Genomic DNA, 11129 nt, shown 5'->3' with positions numbered 1-11129 from the left:
GTGCTACAAGCACAGCCTAGTCTGCAAACCAGAAGTTCTAGAGGGACTCGCTAGCTCTGGCTCTGGACGCTGGAACCGCCAGCGACAGGAAACGGGCTCCAGAGAAGCTACTGCAGCCCCACACCGGGAGCGCTCCTCGGACACGCTCTGGGCCCACAAACTACATTTCCCAGAAGGGAGAGCGCGGAGGCGCTGGGCGGGCTTCCGGAGAGGTCTCCGTGGCAACGGCACTTCCGCCCCCTAACTGGCAGCATCCATCCAGGTCCAGCCTGGCAGCCTCGCTTCTGTTTCGTCCTCAGCCACCGCTGGGGCTCACGCCTTAGGGCTGGCGCCGGGGTAAGTGGGAGCCGGGCCGGGGCCGCAGCCAGCCAGACGGGGGAACCGGGTTGGGCTGGGGCGCCCGGCACCTGTCATCCAGGCCAACAAAGAGGAAAAGTGGGCGTGGTGGGGGGAACTTAGAGAATCACCTCCCTGAGGGAGCCGCGCCTGCGCAGTCACACCTAGCCCCGGCTCCCAGCATCGCCTTAGCCCCGCCCCTTTGCGCATAAGCACGTTCATTAGTTGGTCCTTGGGCGAAGAAGCCAATCAGCGGCCTGGCTGCTTCCCCTCCCCTCCCCTCCTCATGGGAGAGCAGGTGCCAGCCGGCTTTGAGAAGGGGACAAAGACTAGGAGGGGCCAGGTAGCAGCGAGGCCGCTGATTTGTCCCCACGGCCCAAGGTCGTCCAATCAGCCGGCCAGACGAGAGGGCGTTTATGCTAAAGAGACTGTGAGGCAGGTTCAGCACCCCCACCTGCCATGGCTCCCCAGTGCCCCGGGAGACACCCCAGCCCCCCCAGGGCACCCCACACTGCCCCTCTCCCACCTGCCATGGCTCCCCAGTGCTTCGGGAGAGACCTCGCCCCTCATTCCCCCAGGACCAGCCCCCTTTCCCTGCGCACCCCGCACTGCCCTGCTTCCCATGGCCACATCCAGCCGGTCACATACCCCTCCCCGTGTCCCCACCCCCATCCTTGGTATCTCCAGCCTGGCCCGTGGCTGTCCCAGGTGCCCTCAGGTGGTGGGCACCTGATCCTAGCTTTCTCATGGCTCCCTTTCCCTTCTCAGCTCTGCCCAGGCCCCGGAGGAGGAGGTGGGGATGGCACCCGTGCCCCAGAGTGAGGGGACACCCCTGGTGAGTGGCTGACAGTTTGTCCAGCTGCGGCCCTTGGGGGTCCTGGACCCCCCAGTCTTGGAGCCCCCAGGGTGTGAGGGTGGGTCACCTGGGCAGTGGGCATGGCCAGGGCTGACATCCCCGTCTGTTGGGGCTGGAGCCGTCTACCTGAGCTCAGTCTGGGGATGGGCACCATCTCAGAGGTCAGGCAAGGTCTGCCTTGGAGTTGGCATTTCTCGGGTGAAAGGATTGTCCGGAAGCGGGTCCTGCGTTGGGATGGAGCCAGGTCTGGGAGGAGGTGGGGGGTCTCCAGCTGAGCACACGTCCTTGGTGTTTCAGAAGCCAGTGACCTTCCGAGACGTGGCCGTGACCTTCAGCACAGAGGAGTGGGGGCGCCTGGAGCCCTCCCAGAAGGAGCTCTACCGCCAAGTGATGCTGGAGAACTATGAGAACCTGGTCTGCCTGGGTGAGGACCCCCGCTGCCCCTTGGCAGGGCCGGGCACAGGGAGGGCAGAGACGGCCGGCAGATGGGGGTCCCCATAGCCCTGGCACAGTGGCCTCCCCATGGCGTCCCTCCCCCATGGTGTCTCCCCTAAAGTCCCAGCCCAGGGACCTGCACCCCTGCACAGCTCTGGGCCTATCCCCTCTCTAGGGGCCCCATCTCTGAGCTCCCCTTCCCCATTTCCCGAGCAGGACTGGCCCTTTCCAAGCCTGATGTGATTGCACAGCTGGAGCGAGGGGAAGCCCCTTGGAGGCCAGCGGGAGATGTCCCAGGAAGCAGCAGTGCAGGTGAGTGGGACGCCCACCCCTGGCAAGGACCCTCTCCCTAGGTGTTCTGGCCTGTCAGCTGCCCTGGAGGTGTTGCTTACAAGAACGTTGTCCCAGGGTGCTGTGGCGGGCCCTGTGCTGGGCCCTCTGCTCTCCCCCGTGCCTTCTCCTGAGGCTTCCAGAAAAGGCAGTGGGCAAGGCTGCTCTGCCTGCGCCCCCATATGCTCTGCCAGCGCTGAATCTCTTTCTTTCCTATATATGCTGATTTACTGTTGGAAAAGCAGGCTTTCAGAGGGTTCATTTGCAGGCCTCTGATTGCTGGATGCCTGAATGGTGTATCCTTGGTCACTGATCTTTCCATTTCTTTTTCCAAGAACTACCCATTCCCAACCACTTTTGAAATGAAGATTTGCAAGCTCCCAACAGCTTTGGAAAGATGCTCTGAATCACTGACAGAAAGAGAAATGCAGATTAAGATAATTGGGCATTAGTCGGTTTTGTGGGGACTGTAAGGACATCAGCCCAGTCAGGCCCACTCCGTAGTGCTGAAAACTAGTCCGTCCATCCTGAAAAACCATTTGGAATCCCTTGAGTTCCTTAACCGCCCATGCCTTTTGTACCAGGAACTGTCCTACGGGATGTATCCCTGAGGGAGAACAGCCTTGCGGAGAGAGGTCCCATCTCCACCAGAGTATTAGCAGAAATCCTTCTGGGAGAAACAAATGGGTGCCTGCCCACGGGTGGCACAAATGTTGGTGTGTGAAGGGAACCGCATGTTCCTGCGCCTTTAAGCAGTGATGAGTGGGGAGGATGTAAGGTACAGGGGAGATCTGTGTGACTTGATGTTGGGAGTGAAGTCGGTCACATCCCTAAAATGATCTACAGAGGGCCAGAAGAAGGCTTGCTTGGGGGACACAGAGGTGCCCAGGGTGTCACCTCCCTTCTGGTGAGAATCCCTCTGAAACTAAGGAGCAAAGCTGAGCTTTGAGTGTGGGCTTTGCCAGCTGGACGGTGGGAATGCTGGGAGAACCATTCTCTTTACTCCACAGTTGTACTGTTCGTTCTGAATGTGAATCCCCAAAGAGGCAGCATCTTCATGGGCACAGAGCAGCACAAAAAGCATTTCCTCTTCCCTGCAAGGCTTGGAAAGCGCTCCTGCAGCCACGCCTCCTTCCATTCCATTGAGTGCATTTTTAGGGCCTCTTCCTTTGCACGGCTCACTCCCACCCTTCCATTCTCCCTCAGACCTTCCCTCCCCTCCAATTAAAAACCACAGAAAAGGAAGCTCTTAGAATAAATAAACAAGGCAGACTTGCCCAAGGCCATCATCTCTCTGCCAAGAAGGGATGCCAGGCTTCATTCTGTGTTCTCATGGATGGTCATCACCTTGGTCCATTGAGATGCCAGGATTCTCTGATGCCATCTCTTCCTTCATGGTAGAGTGTGGTGATATTCGTTGCACTCTAACAATCTGTGGCACTCACATACTGCTCTTTATTCAGCTGCTTCATTTATGATTCTTTGCTACAGCTGAAAGTGCTGCTGTAAGTATTTTTGTGAACATCAGTCCTTTCCTGTTCCCCTTGATCTCTTTGACGTGTAAGCCCAGTGGTTAGAGCGGCTGAGTCAGAGGGTTTGGTTCTAAACTGATCTCCAGTCCAGCGAGGATCATTTTCCTTCCATCACCCTTGGCGTTCTGGCGGGTGTGAGGTGACACCCCAGGCCTGTTTAATTTAGATTTCTCTAATAGAGGTACTTGGACATAGTTATTTAACAATGTTCCTTTCATGTGGTTGTTGATAGTTTGGGTTTCTTCACTTGAGAATTGCTTGTTCATATCATTTGCCCATTTATCGACTTGGGAATGGTTCCTCTTCTCATGTTTGAATGTCTCCCCATATGTCGGATATCTGCCCTTAATCAGGAAACTTGTAAAGATTTTTGTTTTTCTTACAGTTTTGTGTGCATTGCTTGTGTTTGTCCATGAGCTTTTCAATCCAGTATAATCCAGAGTCTCCACTTTGTCCTCTGTATTTTTTCTCTCCCTTGCTTGGTCAGGAGTGCTTCCCTTCCCCACAGTTGCACACCCTCTCTCCTTTCCCGTCCCTCTTGTATCCACACCATAAATCCACTTGGAGCTCATTGTGTGAGTTGTTGATCGGCACGTCATTCCTGCCAGGCTGCTCTCCATTTCTCTGAACCGTTTTGGTTGGAGAGTGAGCCCTGGCAGGTGTGGTTCGGGGGCTCGTCAGATTGCACTTGACTGCCTTTGTTTGCTTCCGCGTCTGGTTTGGTTGGTCAGCTCAGCCTCGTTTTCACCAGCACTGAATCCATTTACTGATACCTAAGCTGTACTTAGCTTGAAGTCTGGTGCTGCTGCCTCCCCCCCACCCCTTTGACATTCCCCTGAGAGTCTTGATCTTTTATTCATCTGGAGGAATTTCTTCTCTTTTTAGTTGGTAATTTGAATGGTGTGAATCTGAATAAGTAAATCACAACACATGGCACTGTCGTTTTATTGTATCTGCACATGCTAGCCCAGAGCAGTTAATGTTTCTACAGTTTTCTTTAGGTCTGTCTTTATTTCCATAAGAAAGTTCTGTAGTCACCAAGTCAGTCAGTGAGCATTTATTACGTGCCTAACTTGGTACCCAGGCACTGTGCTAAGTATGAGGGGGGACGAGGGGCCTCAGCTTTTTTCTATGAAACATGTGATGGGGTCCTGTAGCAGCAAACACCCCAGAATGCCCAGGGTGGCTGCTAGCACAGGTTCTTTGATCTGCTTTTCTAAAGGAAAGCAACTCAAAAAGGGCTAACAATCTTACTTTAATCAATCAAACATATATCATTTATCTAGTTCAGGGGGAAGTCAGCACCCTGAACTTCAGAGAAAATACAAACAGAAGTTACAAAGAGAAAATAACACAGTTTAGCAGACAGGGCTTCCAGCTGTCTGAGCATTACATTGATACCTAGTTAGTCACCAGAGAGGGAAGCACCAACATCTGGGGTTTCAAAGCGGGGGGGATCAATGGCTGCCCAGAGTCTCATCTGGCCAAATCACACAACTCTTCCCAAAGTGAGTCCCAAAGCAAAACCTCACCTCAGAGTATATATACCCTTCTCCTGGGTCAGAGAACATCACAAGCCTCATGACCCACTTGAGTACAAAGTAACAAAAGTTGTGCCTTCCTGAAAAACAAGCCTTGAACCACAGGCTCCAGGTGAGCACATGCAGCCTATTAGGGGGCAGAGTATGTTTTCAAATCAGGGAAGGTTCTCAAATTCAACTTTAGGTTATTAAGGGGCAGGGAAGATCTTCACATTTCTCTTTCCATTACAGTTTCCTGTGTAACCACTGGACAGACCTGCATGCCTGTTCTCTGGTAATCCTTCCTGTACTGGTTGATCTTATTATCTGTGTTCAGCCGTCCCTTTTCCTATGCTCGTTGTAAGTTACAAGACTTCGTTTGTGGTGCTTTTAGTCAAAGTCGCAGAGTCTTCGTTGGCATTCTGTCTAGGGCCCCTATTCCACCCAGATGACAGCCATTTATATCACAGGAGGCCTTGTTCTTCACTCTGTGGCTTACATTTTCATTGTAACTTTTAGAAAAACTTAACCCTTAATTGGTGTCCCTTAAGATACACGAATGGCCCACTGTTCTGCCAGTTCAGGTCACATATCAACTTGAATTGGCTTGATTATTCTTGATCCAAAGGGCAGAGTAGGAGCAGTGTTCTGTCAAATAAAAATTGTTAGTTATTGATGGGAGAGACAGAAAATAAGTGACTGTATGTATGAATAAAGGGTATTTATGTTTGTTTATTTATTTGTTGCAGATTGGGAAGCTAGGTCTAAAACCAAGGAGTCACCTCCAAAATTGGGTCTTTCTGTGCAAGAATCATCCCAGGAGAGACTCACCAAGAATAGTCCCTCCATTTCCAGTTTGAGAGAAAATCAGGCAAGTAAGACCATGTTATTAAGGCAGCAAAAGGGCAAGAGGAAGCCTTCTAGACAAAAAGCCAATATCCAAAGGAAAAGGTCCGGTCAAGTGAGAAAGCATAAATATCATGAATGTGAAAGAAGCTTGAGTCCAGAACCAACCTTTTTGCCACAACAAAGAGAAACAGCAGCAAAGAGTCTCCATAAACATGATATACATAGAAAGAGCCTAAAAATATATTCAGACCTAAGAAAATGTAATAAAATAAGCACAAAGAAGACATTATCTAAATTTAAAGAAAGTGAGGAATCCTTCAGCAACAATTCAGACCTCAATGAAAATGAGAGAGCTGGGGAGAAAACTTTTGTATGCAATGAATGTGGGAAAGGCTTCTTTCAGAAGATGTGTCTTATTCAGCATAAGAGAAGTCATACTGGGGAAAGACCTTACGAGTGTGGTCAGTGTGGGAAGGCCTTCTATCAGCAAGGACACCTTATTCAACATCAGTCAATTCATACCGGAGAAAAACCTTTTAAATGTAGTGAGTGCTCTAAAGTCTTTCGTCTGAGCACAGGGCTTGTTGAACATCAGAAAATTCATACTGGAGAGAAACCTTATAAATGTAATGAATGTGGGAAAGCCTTCCGCCATGGATCACATCTCACTCAACATCAGAGAATTCATACTGGAGAAAAACCTTATGAATGTAATGAATGTGGAAAGACCTTCCGCCATAGTTCACACCTTACTCAACATCAGAGAATTCATACTGGAGACAGACCTTATAAATGTAAAGAATGTGGAAAGGCCTTTCGCCATGGTTCACAGCTTACTCAACATCAAAGAATCCACACTGGGGAGAAACCTTATGAATGTAAAGTATGTGGAAAGGCCTTCCGACAAAGTACACAACTTACTGCGCATCAGACAATTCACACTGGAGAGAAACCTTATGAATGTAATGAGTGTGGGAAGGTCTTCCGCCAGAGTATACAACTTACTACACACCAGAGAATTCATACTGGAGAAAAACCTTATGAATGTGATGAGTGTGGGAAGTCCTTCCGTTTGGGCACAAGTCTTAGTGAACATCAGAGAATTCATACTGGAGAGAAACCCTATAAATGTAATGAATGTGGAAAGGCCTTCCGCCTGGGCACAAGACTCAGTGAACATCAGAGAATTCATACAGGAGAGAAACCTTATGAATGTTCTGAGTGTGGAAAGGCCTTTGGTCATAGCTCACAACTTACACTGCACCAGAGAATTCATACTGGAGAGAAACCTTATGAATGTAAGGAATGTGGCAAGTCCTTCAGGCAGAGTATACAACTGACCCTGCATCAGAGAATTCACACTGGAGAGAAACCTTATGAGTGTAATGAATGTGGGAAGACCTTCCGCCAGAGCACACAACTTACAGTGCATCAGAAAATTCATAGTGGAGAGAAACCCTATAAATGTGATGAATGTGGGAAGACCTTCCGCCAGAACACCCAACTCACTGTACATCAGACAATTCACAGTGGGGAGAAGCCTTATAAATGCTTGGAATGTGGCAAGTTCTTTCGCCTGAGCACAGGCCTTAGTGAACATCAGAGAATTCATACAGGAGAAAAACCTTATAACTGTAATGAATGTGGAAAGACTTTCCGCCACAGTTCACACCTTACTCGTCATCAGATGATACATACTGGGAAAAAACCTTTTGAATGTAGTGAATGTGGAAAGTCCTTCCCCCAAAGTGCACAGCTTACCCGACATGAGAGAATCCATACTCGAGAGAAGCCCTATAAATGCTTTGAATGTGAGAAGGCCTTCCGCCAGTCCTCACAGCTGACTCGACATAATAAAACTCATGCTAGAGATAAACTGAATGAACTTATGAAATGTGGGAAGGCTTTCAAAGAGCCCAGAGCTCATAATAGAAATCAAAACCTGCATCCTTGAGAGAGATTTTGTGAGTGTAATGAATGTAAGATTAGTGGGCAGCTGATTGGAACCATCAGCTAGGTAGCACAGTGGATGGACCCCTGGACGTGGCACTGGGTTCAGATCTGGACTCAGAACATTACCAGCCGTCTGGCTCTAGACAGGTCACAGTTTCTTCTCTCTCAGCCTCATCTTCTCATCTGTAAATAAACATGACACTATCACCTACCTCTCAGTATTGTGGTAGGGTGGAAAGGAGATAATATGTGTGAAGTGCTTAGCAAACCTTAAAAGTACTATGTACATGTTACCTATCAAAACTTACAAGAACAATCATCGTTTCTTGTGGATTAACCGAATATTCACCTTGCATTTGAATAGAATTTATTCAACACTGAGGATTGCATAATGGTGAGAAACCCTATGAAGGTAATTGCTGAGGAAAGTCCTTCAGGCAGAACGAATAACTGACTGGCTGTCAGGTGATTCAAACTGGATGGAAGGAAGCCTAATTCCTTGGATTTTCATAGCTGTGGAGCTGTAAGTGCCCTGGAGATCATCTGGTCCAGTCCCTTCATTTTAAAGATGAGAAGCTTGGGGTCTAAGGAGTTTAAATCATGTGAAGCCAGGTTGTGAGGGGCAGAATTTGAATTTTAACATAGATTTTGTGACTCCAAATCCAGTGTTCCTCCTATTATGTCAAATGGAATTTAGCCAGAGCCACTTGGGAGAATTTAACCTAAATGTTCACCCTACACATAAAGTGTTTTCCTATCTAGTTTCCCATAGGGGTTGTTCTAAACCATTTCCAGAGCTCTCAAGTTCCCAGCCACCTCCCTCCCTCACACAGCAGGCGATTGAGCCTTTTGTAATCTGATGAGTCCTTTCCCTCTCTCCTGCCTTCAGTAGACCACCAACCATCCCTCTCCCTCTCCTGTTCCCAATGTGAGAAGAGCCTGGGGACTGAAGGCTTCCTTGGTGCAACTCGGAAAACAGTGAATTGGCAATTCCTTCACCCCATTTCTATCACCTCCAGAAGATTCACTACTCCCCTTTCTGAGGTGTCTCTCTGCTTTTTCCTCTACTGCCCAGACTGTAATGAGCCCCTTTCTTCCCTCCCACCCTGAGTCTAACCCAAACCTCCCAGATGCTGTGGCAGTTGCAACTTGAACCAGCTCCTGTTTATGTGACTTGGCTGGTCTACCTCTCTCATCCCTTTAGGATTGAGGCCTTTAAAGCTGTATCAAAAGCAGAACTTTCCTTCCAAAAATGTTCTTTACAACATGATTTGTAGTCAGAACTAAGCTGGGATCACCCAGGGAGAGCAGAAATTGGGGGCCAGAGACCTGTGATGCACAGCAGCTCACGTTTGTGTAGCACTTTGAAGGTGTGCAAAGCCCTTTACAGAGACCCTCAGAACAGCCCTGTCAGGTAGGCATTAGTATTATGCCCTTTTCACAGATGAGAAGCAGAGGCAGCAGCTGGTAAGAGTGTGAGGCAGGAGTCAGACTTGGGATGTCCTATGGAGCTGTCCAGCACTCTCCAGGGCACCGCCTTCTTCCCGACACCAATGTCTGCCATTTACACAGCTTCACAAATATCACTTTATCTTTAGAGCAGCCCAGGAGGCAGATGCTCTCAGTGTCCCAACTTTTCAGCTGAGGAGACTGACACATATTTAAATGATTTGCTCAGAATTAAACAGTTATTAAACATCTGGGGTTGAATTTTAACTCAGGTCTCCCTGAGACTCTATCCACTGCACCATCACTTCCCAAAGGACCCAGGACAAACAGATCTTCCTAAAACACGTCTGACCATGCCCGTACCTCCACCCCATTTAATCAGCCCCATTGGCTCCTGATTCCCCGTAGGATCACATATTAAATCCTCTTTGTCATTTAAAGCCCTTCAAGACCTTGCTGTCTTCTCATACCTTCCTTTGACATTCTCTTCCCCTCTCGCCCCACGACATTGGTCTCCTTATACAACACATTCCATCTCTGGAGTCTGAGCATTTTCTCTGGCTATCTGCCATGCGTAGGAATCTCTCCCTCTTCATCTCTTCCTCCTCCTGGCTTCCTTTGAGCCCCAGCTAAAACCTTTCCCAATACTACTTAATGCAACAGCCTTTCCTCTTTGATTATCTCCAACTTATCCTGTATATATCTGGTTTATATTTGGAATTTCCTTGGCAAGATACTGGAGTAGTTTAACATTTCCTTCTCTAGCTCATTCTGCAGATGAGGAGACTGAGGCAAACAGGGTTAAGTAACTTGTTCACACAGCTGGTAAATGTCTGATGCTAGATTTGAACTCATAAAGATGAGTCTTCCTGACTCCAGGTTTGGCACTGTCCAGCTGCCCCAGCCATATCCAGTATCTTTAAAAGAGTAAAGATTCAGTCCAGAGTGGCCCAGGGCAGAGGCCTGGAGTCATGGCCCACTTGGCCTCAGAAGGGGGGTGCTGTGTGCTTTTCTCCCCTCTCCCTCTCTTTAATCCAAATGGCAGCTAATCAGGAAAGAGGCTGACCAAGGACTCAAGCAGTGTCAGCATCCTCTACAAGTCCAATAGGGTGAGATGAGGGACTAGCTCCCAGTCCAGTCTGGCACCGATGTTTCGTACATGAAGAGAGACTAGTATGAAGTAAGACGGAAGGTTAGGTTGGAGCCAGATTTTGTTTATTTTTTTAAATTAATTTTTTCAGTTATTTAAAATCTACGTTATCTCTCTCCTACTTCCTTTCTCTCCACAACCTCCTGAATTGAGAAAGGAAGGAAAATAAAGCCTTTGTTACCAACACGTCTAATCAAGCAAAACAGGTTCCCACAGTGGCCATGTGCAAAAAAATTGTGTTTCAGTCTGCACTCTGAGTCTACCACCTCTCTATCAGGAAGCGAGTCACGTGATTCCTCCTGAGTCCTCTGGAAGTGTAGTTTATCATTGGCCATTGTTCCCGAGTCTTTCAATACGATTGTCACTATGTAAGTTGTGGTTCTTCTCAAATTCACTCTTCATCAGTTCATACAATTCCAGTTTTCTCTGAGACCATCTCCTTCATCATTTTTTACAGCTACATTGTAATTAATGTGAATTCAAATAAGGAGAAATTCGATTTAGGGAGGATTAGAAAATTATGCCAAGGTGCTTTTAATGCAAGCCAAAATTCAGTGTGACACATGTGAGTCTGGTGAAGACTTTAACCACCCACCAGTTAGTCTTCACTTGACTGTTGTCACATCTGGATGTCATGTGTTCCTGGGTAGCAGATGTTGAATTGATTTTTTTTAAAGAACCTTTAACAAAACGGACAAAAGGAAAAATACTCCAGATGG

At 48.2% G+C, this 11129-nt stretch overlaps 1 protein-coding gene across 1 annotated transcript; it reads left to right on the top strand.

Annotated features, from left to right (window-relative positions):
• The first annotated feature begins 220 nt into the window (after positions 1–220).
• LOC138167685 (zinc finger protein 420-like) lies at positions 221–9208 on the top strand. The gene is made up of 5 exons (XM_069096636.1): positions 221–336; positions 1105–1171; positions 1490–1616; positions 1844–1939; positions 5759–9208. The coding sequence occupies exons 2-5, from the start codon at positions 1136–1138 to the stop codon at positions 7810–7812; spliced, it is 2313 nt and encodes a 770-aa protein (XP_068952737.1). The 5' UTR covers positions 221–336; positions 1105–1135; the 3' UTR covers positions 7813–9208.
• Positions 9209–11129: the final 1921 nt, after the last annotated feature.

Source organism: Petaurus breviceps, unplaced genomic scaffold (assembly GCF_028583685.1).
Source record: "Petaurus breviceps papuanus isolate PSGF00001 unplaced genomic scaffold, PetGlider_PUasm1.0 287, whole genome shotgun sequence".
In the NCBI taxonomy this organism is placed as follows: Eukaryota; Metazoa; Chordata; class Mammalia; order Diprotodontia; family Petauridae; genus Petaurus; species Petaurus breviceps.
This window is presented reverse-complemented; position numbering and strand designations above follow the sequence as displayed.